Below are 16,469 nucleotides of genomic sequence, written 5' to 3'. Positions count from 1 at the left end.
TGGGAATAAAGCACAGTTTGCACTATAATAATTGAAAAATTTTCTAAAAGGGGTGGGGGGGGGGGGGTTTGAAGAACAGATTAAGCCACCTTGTCAGTAAAATATGTTTGGTTCGTTCTGCTTTGTGGTGGAGCGTAGCATGTAACTGTACTACCAAATCTTGCTTAAAGGGGGAGCCAGATTGATTTATTTGGCTGGGAATATTATACTGTATGTAAGAGGACTGTTGAATGTTTATATTTTAGTATCTTATTGGGCGGCCAGTCATTGGCAGAAGTCCGCCACAGTGATGAGGTTTCTTGCGAGTTGGCAAAGTTTGTTTAAAAGGAGATCTTTATGGGTATTTGGGCTCATTCTGGTGGCCTAATCAGTGGCAGTAGCAAGCCACAACGACAAAGTTTTTTGCAGGTCGGCGTCACTTGTTTAAAAAGACAGAAGGGCCATTGTTGGGAATAGGCCAGTGGTGAGAGTAGGAGTATCAGGCTTCGGTTTGGAAGAGGCATTGGCTCTGGGTAAGTTTCTGTTAAGGTTCCCTTTTTACTCTTGCTGTACCTAGTGTAGTAAATGGCCATAGAGTGTTCTTCATGCTGGTTGTTGGAGTTGTGGGAGATCCAGAGTCTCCCAGAGAACTGCAGCAGTTGGATGACCTTTGGTTTGTACGGGAGTGAGGAGATAATTGATCAGAGTTACAGGGAAGTTGTCACCCCTAAGTTGCAAGAGGTGAGTAACTGGGTGACTGTCAGGAGAAATGGAAATATGAATAGGCAGTTAGCACAGAGCTCCCCTGTGGCCATTACCTTCAATAATAAGAATACCATTTTAGATACTTTAGTGGAAATAACCTTCCAGGGAGTGCTAGGGTGACCAGGTTACTGGCACTGAGCATGGGTCCATGGTGCAGAAAGGAAAGAGGGAGAAGAGAGGAGCGGTAGTGATAGGGGACTCAGTAGTCAGAGGAACAGACAGGAGATTCTGTGGACGTGAACAGGGCACCCGGATGGTATGTTCTCTCCCAGGTGTCAGAGTCGTGGACATCTTGGATCGTGTCCACAGCATTTTGGAGAGGGAGGGAGAGCAGCCAAATGTCTTGGTATGAATGGGTACCAATGACAAAGAGGAAGGAAAAGCAAAGAGGTCCTGAAAAGAGAATTTAGAGAGGGGTAGGTAGAAAGCTGAGAAGCAAGACCTCCTGGGTAGTAATTTCTGGACTGCTGCCCGTGCCATACGCCAGTGAGAGTAGATTTGGCAGATTAATACATGGCTGAGAAGCTGCTGGAGGGCAGGGCTTCAGGTTCTTGGATCATTAGGATCTTTTTTGATGGAGGTATGACCTGTTCAAAAGTGACAAGTTGCACCTGAACCCAAGGGGGGCAGTTAAATCAGCTGGTTTTTGATTGGACACAACATCAGAGGTTACGGGGAGAAGGTTGGGGAGTGGGGCTGAGGAGGGGAGAGAAGGATCAACTGTGATTGACTGGCGGAGCAAACTCAATTAGTCAAATTGCCTAATTCTGCTGCTATGTCATATGGTCTTAATTAATAGCCCAATGAATAATTTCGAAGTAGGCCACTGTTTCCAAATAACAGTTCAATTTAGCTTGCCTTTATACAGTACTTTGTGGCCTTCTATATGTCACACAGTTTTGTATTCATTATATAATTTTAAATGAAAATTATTACTCTTTTTAACTTGAAGTTTATCTTTTATTTATTACATTTTTAAATTGCTAATTCATTCACAAAATTCTACAGATGGGCTCTGAAATGAAAACAAAATTCTGGGAAAACCATAGGTTTAAAATGTTAACTTTTTTTCTCCATAGAAGTTGTCTGACTTGACCATTTACTGTGTCTAATTTTCTCAACAAGTTTTCACAAATTGATGCAAAGCTAGGTTTTGATACTTTTAAGGGAGGAATATTTGGGAGACTCCAGTTCCTTTATGTAATCTGTTTAGTTTCACTTGATCCACAGGAGAGACAGATCATGCCAAAGACTGCACTCATATTCTTTGGAAAAGTTAGGATTTACTTTTTTTTTTAAAAATGATCTGCTTTCTGAAGTAGATTATCTTGGTTTAGTTTATTCTGTGTAGTTTATGCATGTAGCTATGCTGTTAATCTCATATGATGGCTTCAGTGTGCTTTAAACAATTCAAAGTAAATTTCAACTTTGTTTCCAAATACTTCATATTTTACTCCAATTTACTTGTAATCAAAAAGCTAACTATATAAATAACTATATTTTCCTCTTCTCTCAGGCACCCCCATCCATGGTCAGTCATGAGCAACGTCAGCATGCAGAACATATATTCCTGTCGTTTAGAAAATCAAAATCACCATTTGCAGTATGTAAACACATATTAGGTAAATTTCTCATTTTTGTATTAACTGTACATAGAACAAAAGTAGTTGCTTTCTTATAAATATTTATGAATCTGTTTATAGACCACAAGATAAATTATCTTTATTGAATGTGAAAATATGCTGAGCTGGCTGGAAATAATAAACTACTGCCTGTGATTGTTTTTTTTATATAAAATTTGCTTTCCCCTTCTGAATCATGCACTTAAAGTGCTGTAGGATTTCTATCATCTCATTTTGCCATTCTTAGCCTTGGTCATATATCTTTACTACTTAATTATGAAGGTTTTCTACAATGGCAGAGAAGCTTAGATAGGTATTTACAACATTTTCTGGTTGTGAATTAGTTTTTTTTAAACGTATCCCATGGGTAATTAAATCAACAGTTGTGCTTGTCAAATGTTACAATTTAAGATCAAAGGCATACTAAAAGATAACAAGCCATAGAGCTGAGTGGTATCTTATGAAATAGATGTGAAACATCGAAGTTCTCCACAAATCACTGAGGTAAATATTTTTTGATGGCTGCAAGGATAATAGATACAAATGCAAGAAAATCAGATGATAGATAACTATGTGGGGGGAAAATAAGGAAATTCACATGGATAAAGTGGCAGCTGCAGCTCTGCTCCAGCAGTTAGAGCACATTGTTGGGATGAAGTAGGGAGACTTGCACCTGACCCAGAAAATCTTGGCCGTCTCTAACTCTAAAATATGAATTGACCAAATGGAACAACTGTTGGTTTTGTGGGGTAGTTTTGAAGTCTTGTAGTCAAATGGAACCTTGATTTTGATGAATGGCAGAGCAGACTTATAAGGTTATGTCACCTGTTGTTGCTCCTAATATACTTTAATGAAGTTTGGTGTATAGAAAATCTGAAACAAAAATGATGTTGGGAATCAATAATTTGAACAGAAAATGCTGAGACACTCAGAAGGTCAGGCTGCATCTCTGGGAAGAGAAATGGCTAATGTTTCAGCTTCTTTGACTTGAAACAATGCTCTTCTTACAACTAAGGCCTCACCTACTGAATACTTCCAGCATTTGCCATGTATTTCTTAAGCTGAGTATACCATTGACATTAATAGATCCAGTTCAGGGCAAGAAAATTTCAACTTGTTTTACCAGTATAGTGTAACAAGCTTTCATAGACTCTTTGTAGTTTAGAATAAGTGTCTCTTTCCTTACCCCCACCTTCACTTCTTGCTTGCCATTAGCACTTCCTGATGAAGGTTATTAATAACTTGGCTGAGTGTACATTAATTCCATTCAGTAAATTGATATCCTGTGTATACAGTTAATGGTAACTTTGACTTCCCTTTGTAGTTTGGAAGAATGATCTCTACATTCCTTTAGTTGAGAAGGAACCTCCTGTTGAAGATATAATAGTGCAGCAATTAGGTCACCAAACTGGTTGCAAGACGCAGAGTTGTAAGCAGCTGGACATTTTGAATTTAAGTAACTAAGTAAATTTATATCTATTTTTTAAATAGCTTATTGTGATAATTGAACCCCACAATAGCCATGTTGTTGCTTTAAAAAAATCTTGATTTATTAATATTTAGAGATACAAATCTGCCATCATTACCAAGTTTGTCCTGTGTAACACTCAGCCCACTGAACCTTTACAGGGCCCTCTGTTCAGGGGTGAATGGGGATAAATAATAAATGCTGGCATTGCCAGTGATGTTCATATGCTGTGAATGAATAAAAAGAATGCTGGGTTTATACCGATACAGATCATAACTAAAGCGCCCTCTTCGTAAGCTTGCAATTAAATTGATAGCGGGACAATATAAGAGACCATGGTATTAGAGGCAAGCTACAAGTATTGCAGAAGGCAGAGAATGGGGATACAGGGATCCTTTACAGGATGGCTGCTTGTGATTAGTGCAAGGCTCAAAGTTGGTACAACAATTTTATATGCTAATGATCTGAATGGAGGAACTGATGGTATCATAGCCAAGTTGCACAGGATCCAAAAGTTCACAAGACTGATCTTATGAAAGGATTAACATATAAGGAGTGCTTATCTCTAAACTTGTACTCAATGGAGTTCAGAGGGATGAGCGGGAAATCTCACTGAGACTTACTAAAAGGCCTGGATAGACTGGACCTCAAGAAGATATTCCTATTAGCTGGAGAGTCTGGAATCCTATGGCAAAACCTTAGAATAAAGGATCAATCCTTTAGAACTGAGATGAAGAAGAATTTTGTTATCCAGAGGGTGATGAAACTGTGGAACCTGTGAAGGCCAATTTATTGGGTGTTTTTAAGGCAGAGATTGATGGGTTCTTGATTGGTAAAGGTAAAAAGCTTAAGGGTTATGGAGAGAAGGTGGAAGAGTGAGATTGAGAAAAGATGAAAAATATGAGCCACAATTGAGTGACAGAGCAGACTGTATGGGTCAAGTGACCTAAATTGTGCCCCTACTACTTGTTCTATTGTGGCCTAAAAGAGTAATAAAGAAAGAAATAATGAATAACGCCAGCAAGACACATAAAAGATAGAAAGTGCATTGTGGGGGGGGGGGGAATTATTCATTTTGATAGGAAAAATTTAAAAAAGAATCATTCTCTAAATGGGGTAAGATTGTAGAGCTTGGACATGTAGAACAACCTATTTGTGATTGTGTATGATTCACTAAAGATTGCAGGTACAGAAAGTAATTAAGAAAGTTAATAGAATATTACTGTTTATTTCTTGGTGAATTAAATGCCAAAGTATGGAAGTTAACGTTTTAATATAGTGCAGTGGTGAGACCCCATTTGTGTATGTAATTGGACTCCTTACTTAAAGAAGTAAATACTTTGGAAATGGCTCGGAAAATGTTTCTTAGTCTAATATCTGGAATGCGTAAGTATTTTGAGGAAAGGTTTCACATACTGGGCTTGCATTTGCTGGATTTTGAAGGTATAAGGGCAAAGTGGAGCTTGGAGGTGTAAGAGGTGATTTGATTGGATCATAATATTCAAGAGGTGGTTGTAGAAAAGTTGTTTTCTCTTGTTGGTGAATCTAGACCAACTGAGAGTCCTTGCTTGAAAATAAGGTACCATTTTTTAATTTTGGCAAGAGACAACATGAAATGCAGTCTTTGAATAATCTTTTAAGGAATATGTACATAAATAATAAACAAATGAGAGAACAATCTCCTTGGTCAGATGAGTCCATGATCTGATCAAATGGGAGAATAGGCTTAAGGAGTTGAGTGGCCTGCTTCTGATCCGAATTTGAATGTCAATATGTCTTAATTAGTGATTTCTGCTTTTGGCACTTTGCCGGTGGGGAAATATTTTCCAATTCTTAAGCCTGCGTTTTAATCCTATGTAAGTGGTTACAGGGAAAAGCTGACTATAAGTATTTTTGATTTTTCCCTCATAGAAACAAGTAAAGTTGACTACGTTCTATTTCAAGCTGCCACAACCATAATGGAAGCAGTTGTGCGAGAATGGGTACTATTGGAAAAAAACAGCATTGAGTCACTACGGACATTCCTCTTAACTTATGTCTTGCAAAGGCCTAAGTATGTACTGAATAATTTGAGTGTTGTGATAATGGAACTGTAAGATTCTGATAAACTGGCACCCTTGGGACTTTGGAATACTGAATTAGCAGCTTGTTTGGACTATTAAATATTCCTGTTAATCCTTAAACACACTTGTGTTTAAAATACACTTCTATTTTACATTTGTGCACATCACACAAGAGTATAATGAATTTATAAGAAAAACACAAGCATTCTACACCCTGCTACAGCCACGATTTTACTCGTGTTTCTGAGTGCTGATGTATCAGACCTTGATTCTGGTTCTTGCTGCACAACCACAGCTCACAATTGCCCTGGCTGCTCTTTGGACCTTCAGCGTTTCAGCGCATATTCTGGGTTAATGAGCTAGTTAGTTGCCAGATGATCAGGATTTCTGAATAAATGATTTTTTACATTTTGGGAATTTTACTGTCCATTATAATTTAAAATAAAGTCTTCACGCAATCTTAAAAATTTCTCCCTCCCCCCCCAGCTGTTAATCTGATCAACCATTCTATTTAGATACCCCTCCCCACCATCTATTACCCCTTCATTGCATGGTACACTAAGCCAGTTTTTGTAATACTATTTGTAAATACATGCTATTATTGTTTTTGTTCACATTTTAATCTATATTCATACTTTAACCTTTAACTATATCTATTTTTATTCTTTATACTTGAATTTTTTTGTTATATGTTGCATCCTGACCAACACACCGTAGTAAATTCCTAAGGCATGTAAATGTATATGGCGAAAAAAGCTAGTCTTTGATCCTTTATAAATTTAATGTGAATCTCTCGCTCCATTTGCATGTAAGATGGTAGCCACTATTTGTGTAAATTTGAAAAGAATGTCATGTTGTATTAAAGATTAATCACTTGTCATCCTAATCGAATTACAAGGTCAAATGAAGAAGGAAGTTTAACACTGCAGTACAATATGTCTGAAATCCTTCAGGGTCACAATTTAATACCAAATCAAAATGAAGTCCTGAAATTCATCCTTTCACCATGTGGGTTCAGAACTTAATAACAGTATGTTCAACAAATTACAGTAAACACTGATATTAGTCAATCGCATTCCACTAGAAAACATTTAAAACACCTTGTAATTAAGTGAATATGGTGTAGGTGATCTCAAAATCTATTTTTGTTTTCTCACAGAAACTTCAAGTACACTCATCCACACATCATACTCTAACCTAGATTGCAGTAACAATAAGAATTATCAAGCATTAACTACCCCCTTCTCTTGCAATTCATCAGTATGTGGCTCCATGTAACTGCAGTTGTCTGGTTCTATCTTAAATGTAGTTAGAAAATCACTCGCAATTGCTTTGCTAATGTTTATAATTGATATAGAAGTATAGAAAACCTACAACACAATACAGGCCCTTCGGCCCACAATGCTGTGCTGAACACGTATTTACTTGGGAAATTACCTAGGATTCCCCACAGCCCTCTATTTTTCTAAGCTCCAGGTACCTATCTAGAAGTCTCTTAAAAGACCCTATCATATCTGCCTCCACCACTGTTGCTGGCAGTCTATTCCACACACTCACCACTCTCTGCGTTTCAAAAAAAAAACAATAAACAAACAAACGCCCTTGACATCTCCTCTGTGCCTACTTCCAAGCATCTTAAAGCTACCCATTTCAGCCCTGGGAAAAAGCCTCTGACTATCCACACGATCAATGCCTCTCATCATCTTATGCACCTCTATCAGATACCTCTCATCTCCGCCGCTTCAAGGAGGAATGGCCAAGTTCACTCAAATCTATTCTCATAAGGCATGCTCCCCAATCCAGGCAACATCTTTGTAAATTTCCTCTGCACCTTTCCTATAGTTTCCACATCCTTCCTGTAGTGAGGTGACCAGAACTGAGCACAGTACTCCAAGTGGGGTCTGACGAGGGTCCTATGAAGCTGTAATATTACCTCTTGGCTCTTGAACTCAATCCGCGGTTGATGAAGGCCAATGCACTGTATGCCACCTTAACCACAGAGTCAACCTGCACAGCAGCTTTGAGTGTCCTATGGACTCGGACCCCAAGATCCCTCTGATCCTACACACTGCCAGGAGTCTTACCATTAATAATATATTCTGCCATCATATTTGACATACCAAAATGAACCACCTCACGCTTATCTGGGTTGAACTCCATGTGCCACATCTCAGCCCAGTTCTGCATCCTATCAGTGTCCCACGATAACCTCTGACAGCCCTCCATACTATCCACAACACCCCCAACCTTTGTGTCATCAGCAAATTTACTAACCCATCCCTCCACATCCAGGTCATTTATAAAAATCACAAAGAGAAGGGGTCCCAGAACAGATCCCTGAGGCATGCCACTGATCACCAACCTCCATTATATATAAACCAAAAAGATTGCAATTAGATTTATTGTACATGGTACTCTTGCCCATTTTTCCAACTTGTTAAGTATCCGTTTCTCATCAGTCTCTTGCTTGTTGATCTGCAGTATTTCATTTCTAAGAAATCTTAAAATCCCTCCATGGCTTCACCACTTTTTGACACTCACCTCCCTTGGACCTTTATTGTCCTAGTTATTGCTGTTCTCTTTGTTCTAACTTCTGCAATTGTAGTTGTAATGCCTTTAGCTGCCAAGACACTGTTGAATAATTTCCTTAAATTTCTCCCTTGCACTTTCCTCTTTCTTAAAAAAAATGGAGCTCGTTAAATCAATATTGATTCATAAGAAAGCTGTAGAGTTGTGGACTCCGTTCAGCACATGATGGAAACCAGCCTCCCCTCTATGGACTCTGTTTATATTTCTTGCTGCCTTAGTAAAGCAGCCAGAATAATTAAAGATGCCACTTACCTCAGATATTCTCTTTTTCCTTCTTCCATCATGCAGAAGATATAAAAGCCTGAAAGCATGTACAGCCAGTTTCAAAGACAGATTCTGCCATGTTCTTAAGACGATTAAATACTTCCCTAGTATAATAAAATGGACGCTTGACCTTTTATGATTTTGCACCTAATTGCTTATCTACATTGTATTTTCTCTGTAGATGTTACACTTTATTCTGGATCCTTAATGTTATTACCTTTTTTTTTACCACAGTGCACTGTGTACTGATTCGATCTATATAAACAGTGTGCAAGACAAGCTTTTCACTGTGTCAATAAACCAATTTCAATTTCTACTTCCCACATTGTTGACTATGCCTTTTAGTGACATTCCTTGTAATTTCCTTCCATGTTTGATCCTGTGGGAAAATTTGTTGTTAAAGGGGCTTCTGTTCCAGTTTGTTAATTGAATTTGTGTCAACGAAGCTTCTATTAAACCTTCCTAAAAAAAAATTAGGATTTTGTTTCCAAATGCAACTTTGCCAGTTGCCAGAATGGACATCTTATTAAGAAGACTTGATTGGACTAGAACTCTGCATTCATTTAAGAAATACTTTTGTGTGCAATGGGACGATGACAGAGACTGTATTTTGGAAAGTTCTGATCAAATGGATTACATAACTATGCACTTAATCTCTTTGTATTTCATGGTTCCTTTACCCATGGAGCTTTGATTAATAGATTAACAGAATATCACCATAATTTTCTTTCAAAGGCTGTTAACCTGTTTGTTTTTTTTCCATAGCCTTCAGAAATATGTTCGAGAACAGATACTATTAGCAGTAGCAGTAATTGTCAAACGAGGCTCATTGGACAAAACCATTGTCTGCAACAGCATCTTCCATGAAGTCAGCCACTTAATCAATAGTGGCAACCCAGCAGTGGTAAGTACTCAATGCTGCCTCTGAAGTTTGTAATGCCTTCGGTACTTGTGCTTGACATTGTGTTTTGGTCAAATCTTGGATAATTTTATCTTTGTCTTTGTGTTTACTTTCCTCTTGGTCTCCCTTTAATTGAGAGATAGGTTGTCAAATATTTTCCACACCCAATTTTTCAATAAAAGAAGGACAAGCAAGCTGTCATAATCCACACTGCATTTTATTCTACTCTGCTCATGAACTACCCTTTGCCACCTTATGACCATTTTGATACTAGTCCTTTGTACTCTTTGCCTCTTCAATATTGTCCGGTACTTTATCCTGATCCATTTTATTTCTTAACCATCCATCTTGTATCATCTTTTTTTAACCCATTTTTCATTGACATCACTCCAGATGAATGCTGTAAGACTCAGAATTGAACACCATCCTGTACAACAGAGTTTTCTCCATTGGTATCTCAGCTGATAGACTCAAACAGGCACCTCTTAGAGGCTGGAGTGTGTAAACTCAAGAGATTGCTGTGTTGTTGTTGGTATTGTCAGATATACTGAGATAAAAAATTTTTTAAACTTTTCTTTACGTACTGTCACAAGATAGCAGATGATGTCATGCATAACTATGTCGAGGTAGTAGAAGAAAACAGTGCAGAATACCGTGCAGAAAACAGTGCAGAATACCACAGAGAAAATGCAGTGAAGGTAAACAAAGTGGAGAGCCACAAGAAAGCAGATTGTGAGATTGAGTTCATCTTTAGTATATGATAGGTCCATTCTTGTTGTGCTGTTCCAAATGTTATATTAGGTGGTAGTATGATATGTGGGATAGAGAGAGTCCTTTAGTCTGGTGGTGTATGTTTTCAATTTGTATCTTCTCCACAGTGCGTGAGAGGAGAAGAAAGAATGTGTGGCATGGGGGTGGGGGGGTTGTTGTCCTTGATGATGTCAAATGATTTCCCAAGTCAATGGGAAGGGTAGACCTCTTTTGCATGCCACTGTACCTGTTTTGATGTGTTATGGCAGTGTTTCCCAACTATTTTTTTTAGCCCAATGCCCCCTTAAAGCACTTTCATACTTCAAGTCAAGTCACTTTTTATTGTCATTTCGACCAAAACTGCTGGTACAGTACACAGTAAAAATGAGACTTTTTCAGGACCGTGGTGCTACATGAAACAATACAAAAACTACACTGAACTATGTAAAACAACACAAAAAACTACACTAGACTACAGGCCTACCCGGGAATGCATAAAGTGCACAAAGCAGTGCAGGCATTACAATAAATAATAAACAAGACAATAAGCACAGTAGAGGGCAGTAAGTTGGTGTCAGTCCAGGCTCTGAGTATTGAGGAGTCTGATGGCTTGGGGGAAGAAACTGTTACATAGTCTGGTTGTGAGAGCCCGAATGCTTCGGTGCCTTTTTCCAGATGGCAGGAGGGAAAAGAGTTTGTATGAGGGGTGCATGGGGTCCTTCATAATGCTTGACACGCATCCCCTGCCCAAAGCACCTTCATGCTTGCCAATGCCCCTCTTAGGCACAATATAATTTTCAGCACCCCCATAGTGTAAAAAGCATGTCTCCATATCCTAACATGAGAAAAATGATTCTGCTTTAAATTTTTATTTGTCCTTAAACCTAGCTTATACAGTACCAGTGCACTGTACACTGTAATGTGACCCTTGAGCATGGTGATTTTTAGCAAGAGTTGAAATATCTGGTTCAAGTTGTCATAGCAAAAGCCTCAGTTCCCCACGCATAATAATGTCCAAATGGTTTCTGAATTATTGTGAGTATGTGGTTCACTGCATGAAGCCTCTTTCAACAAGGTAGATGGAAATGCAATGAAGAGCAGTTTGGCTCTTCTTCAAAGACCAAGACATTTCATGTGATGGTGTAGCCACATTTTTGAAAAGCAGTTTATGCTGCTTCATCATTCTGAATTTTGATAATTTCTTCTTGCAAGCTCTCTTCCTGTTCTTCCACCTTGTAAAGAAATGGGTTACTTACATAGTCTGGAATTTCCAGATCATTCCAATACTCGAATCGATCTTGAAAATACTTCTTCAGTGACTGCAGGTGTAAGCAATACTCTTGCAAATCACCGTCCATGAAAGAGAGTGCCATATTTTCCATGCAGGGAAATTGTGAGAATATTCTTCTCCCAATGTTTTGCCTATATATTTCCAATTTTCTGATAAGAGTGGACATAGCACTTTTTGCCTGGATAAAATTGAAATTCTCACTCTGCAGTTTCATGTTTAGAATGTTAATTTTGTCGTACAGATCAGCTAGGTGTGCCACATCTCCATGTAGAAGTTCGATCTTGTTTCCCAAGCTCTTTTCGACTTTGAGCAAAATTTCAACCACAGTGTCAAAAGCATCAAAAACATTTTAAGCAGCAGTCTTTTGACAGTCAGCACACTTTAGCGTGAAGAAGCAAGCATTCAATCTCTTCATTGTTATCTTGGCATAATTGGCGAAATAGCATGGTATAATGGATGAGCTTTAAATTTTGTTGATAGCAAATATTACGAGAGTCATGAATTACACAATGGATTGCAAACAGACTTGGAATTTCTTTTTTTCATAAATGCCACTAAACCAGCATGATGGCCTGTCATATATGTTGCACCATCTGTTGCATAGGAGATCAAGTTCCTAATTGGAGTACTTTTATCCTCAAAATACTTTTTGAGCTCGTCGTAGATTGATTCTTAGTTGATAACTGTTTTTGACTTTTTACAAAAGAGAAACACCCCGAACTTTATTTATGGATACACCGTACATAGGTCATTAGCAATGCCTCATTGTCTCACATTGTTGATTCTTACAGTTGTATCCAAAATTCTGTTTTTTGTAACTCTATGCATAGTTGATACTCAATGCCTTTTCTCATTTCGTCAATACAACGAGCTACAGAATTACGCAGGTGAATTGATTTTAAACTACTTGGATCCATTTTGAGAGCAGTGGTAACCACTTCTGATACAGCAGATTTATTGATTGGCTCTGTTTCACCGTTTGGTTCCAGCCAGCGCTGTATTGTGCCGTCTGTTTTCCATAGATCTGTAGAGAAAGTTGACTTGCCAACAGTTAAATTACATGACCCGTGCTGTGACTCATGGGAACCGTTGGGCACCCTGGTTGCCAATTTATGCATCCGCTATAATGTCTGGTTGGTGAGGTTGGATGAGATTGCCAAGTTTCGGACACGTTGTGATGACGAGTGCTCACTGTTTGCAGAGCTGTGGCTTTTCCTGTGCTCCAGTGCCTCATCTTTTTTTTTCTGCTCCACTAGTGGTCTGTTAGGTCTCATTCCTCAAGTTAGGGTGCCACTCCCCCCCCCCCAAAGAAACTTGAACACCCCCTAACGACTTCTATTTTCCCTTCCGCCTGTAACATGTAACTGCCCTCATTGGGAATCACTGTTAGAGTGATCTAATATCTTCTACTGTGGCTGGTGTATTATTTTGTTTGATAATACATGTCATTGACAAGGCATCTAAAGACAAGTTCTGGTTGAGACTTTGTAATGGCTATTTTGTGCCTAACTAAAGTTTGCTAATATTCCATACTGCAAAACTCTGTTGGTGTTCTTATTTTTCTGTGACCGGGAGCCTGAATTAATTCAGCCACAAGGTCAAGGTATTACTGTTGAGTGGCATCTCTCAACTGAACTGTCGCAGCTGACCAACAGCATTACTTCAGCTGTTGTTTGCAATTGCATAAATAGAAACACACTGGTAACATACTTTCAGTATACAGTGATTAACTAGGTAGGAAGACTTGCAGAATTTTCCCTGTAGACATTGGCTTCACAGGCATATAACTCTGAACATTAACACTTATGTTGACCCCACCTTGGCACCATATGGTCTGGGCATCTTGTCAATTACTTTGAAGTTGTAACAATGCTTATAATATTTTTGGGGTGAATCTACAGGGGGAATAGAAGTGTTACATTTGATTCAAAATTGCCATTCGAAGACTGCACCACTTTTCTCACATGAGTTATTGTACGATTAATGTATGGTTTTTCAAATTGAGCAAGGGACTCTAAAACTAACAAAGCATTGACACTTGCCTCAGAGTCCTTGCACTCAGCTGTATTTGCCTTCATAATTATTGGGGAGGAACATTCTTATACTTCTGGTTTCTGCCTAATTTGAAAAAATTTTGAGTCTCTGTTATTTAATTACAGATCATTTTATATTTTTAGGTTTGATATTTATAGGTGCAGACACACTGACACTTGCACTTTTTCTAAAATATGAACTGATCCTTTTTGCCAGCTTTATCCCCATCTCTTCCTTTTCTTTACCCATGTGCCAACAAATGTCTTTGGCTCTACTGTTTTTGGTCACGTGCAACTTCTCCAGTTATTTTGGCCTGACACTTAAAAATAAACCATAAATCATGTTATTTTGTTGCCTACGAAAAACTTTCTCTAGCAGTCTTTCAATATTGCCTTTAGTAATATATTTAAAAATTTAATTTTGGGAATTTATGTATATGAAAGTGCAGATTTAACATAGCAACCTCAGTAGTTTAATTCTTATTTATTAAAAGCTTCTGTTAGTTAGCTACAACTTGAACATGCATTGAGATGAAATCTATTGTACTTTAAAAAAAAAAAATTGGGTCCAGATCTTGCCCTTGTTACTCCCGAAAAAAAATTGTACGTGTATGTGCACATTTTATTATACATTTTCAAGAGTTTATGATAAACAGATGAAACTCTGATAATTACTATCATGTACAATTAGAGCCAATAACTTAATTTAATAAAATCTCAAATCTAGCATTGAAGTATTATCTTCATTGTTAAACATACCAAGTCTCTACTGTCTGTTTCTACATGTTTCCTACACAGTTTTATATCTTAGGAACATAATCCTATTTATAGGACAAAATCTATTAATTGTTTATTGGTTGATTTAATGGTTAAATGATGATGACTTAAATCGGAAGTTTTTTTTAACTAAAATTGAGGACCAATCCCTTTCCAAACACAAAGCAACTTTTTTGTTAATTTTGATTGGTGTAAATTTTGAATCCATATAGTTTTGACTATAATTTTTAACATGTTTTACATCAGTTTGCATAATTTCAGTTTTGTCTATAAAGAATATTATCTACTTTATCTTGAAGATAGGTGGCACTCTGACACTGTTTTCCATCACTTGTACCTACCTACCTGAAGAGCCAAGGGAATTGAAACTCAGCCACTTTCATAATTCCTTTTTGCTGTGGCAGAGTCTTACTAATCCTTCCTCTGCCCTTAATCTTCTGTTATGAGTATTATTGATTCCATTCAGCACTTGTTCGTCGTTATGTGAATACTATAAGTTCTCCTTCACTTCACTGGCAACCTTTTCACTTTGATTCAAGGCCTTAGAGATGTCCAGGATTTTGATAAGTGAAGTGTACTTCATACTATATGGCTATTTTAAAGATGTACTGTACTGCAATTTAAGTTTAAAAAAATTCTAATGTATCTTGCAGCAGACATTGGCTTGTTCGATTCTAACAGCATTATTGAGTGAATTCTCAAGTTCCACTAAAACCAGCAATATAGGCCTCAGTATGGAATTCCACGGGAGCTGTAAAAGAATTTTTCAGGTAAAAAAAATTACTAATGTAAAGAATTACTGAAAAATAATGTAGCATTAATGAGAACATCCCAAAATCACTATATTTTGATCAAATTTTATTTTTGAATGAGGCCATTATTTACAACTTAAGATATGAATCTTTTACAATGGCTTTATCTCTGAATAAGTCATCTAAGATAGTTTATATTTAAATTGTAGATTATGAAAGTTATTATCATCTCCTATTGTCAAAGCTTATCGTTATGCCTAGTAAACACTCAACAGGCAAGGTTGCAAAAGCATCTTGGACTGGCATTGTCTTTTCACCATTCTTGCTGTTTCAACAGATTGTTGAAAGTAAAGCTAAACCAGAGGAATTAAAGTTTTAAATTAACAATTAAAGAGTAGTTGGTGGTCTGGATCATCCTATTCCAAGCAGTTTCAAATCTTAAACATATAAAAAGGCATAAATTTAAGCATTATGTTTAATATATCTTCACTGTTCTGTTTTAATTTAAAAAAAATTTTACAGTCCAATGTTTTGTATGTATATGGGCTGTTTTTAAATAGCATTTCAGATGAAACAGCGTAACAACTCTTAATTTTTCTGTAAGCACAAAGTGCTTAAGTGAGGCACTCCATCTTCAGGGCAAAGATGCATTTATCAACCTTTTTAATAAAGAAACTCTTAGAGATTACAGTTTAACTTTCAACTGGAATGATGATCAAAAAATGCTTTGTAATCATTACGTGGAATGTTTTCTCCATCTAGCCATTACAGATATGAATGTTACAGTGCTAGTTTTTGAAAAGGGCAGTGTTCACAGTATTGGAATTAATTAATTTAATCGGTTTAAATTTATGTCAACAATGACCACAAAGAACACAAAGCATCTCTGCTTCAGACTTATTAAAAATAGAGCCTGCAGTTCAGTGTGATAGATTAAAAAAAAATAATCTTGAGTGAGGACATATATTACTGTCCATGTCTAGATGTAAATAAATACATTTAGTACATTTTTGAAAGTAATGTACCTGTGACATATGTACTGCTAAGATGTTTCATTGATACATGATTTCTGACATGCACTGTTAACAGTAATAAACAGCTAAACAGAAATAATGTATTCAAATCTTAAGTCAAGGTTTAAAACAATAAAACAGTCATCAAAATTAGTGTTGAATGTAACTGGATTATGCATATGTGTTTTTTTTTGTTCTTGAA

At 37.2% G+C, this 16,469-nt stretch overlaps 1 protein-coding gene across 1 annotated transcript in view; it reads left to right on the top strand.

The window, feature by feature from the left end:
- Positions 1 to 16,469, top strand: part of xpo4 (exportin 4) — a 110,747-nt gene that overhangs the window by 28,857 nt on the left and 65,421 nt on the right. The window contains exons 2-5 of the mRNA XM_073043698.1: positions 2,261 to 2,366; positions 5,746 to 5,887; positions 9,516 to 9,654; positions 15,156 to 15,272. Coding sequence (XP_072899799.1) covers positions 2,261 to 2,366; positions 5,746 to 5,887; positions 9,516 to 9,654; positions 15,156 to 15,272 — 504 coding nt within the window. The remainder of the gene's footprint in view (positions 1 to 2,260; positions 2,367 to 5,745; positions 5,888 to 9,515; positions 9,655 to 15,155; positions 15,273 to 16,469) is intronic.

Source organism: Hemitrygon akajei, chromosome 4, assembly GCF_048418815.1.
Source record: "Hemitrygon akajei chromosome 4, sHemAka1.3, whole genome shotgun sequence".
Classification (NCBI taxonomy): Eukaryota; Metazoa; Chordata; class Chondrichthyes; order Myliobatiformes; family Dasyatidae; genus Hemitrygon; species Hemitrygon akajei.
The sequence above is the reverse complement of the archived record's forward strand: the minus strand, read 5'-3'. Positions and strand labels throughout refer to the sequence as shown.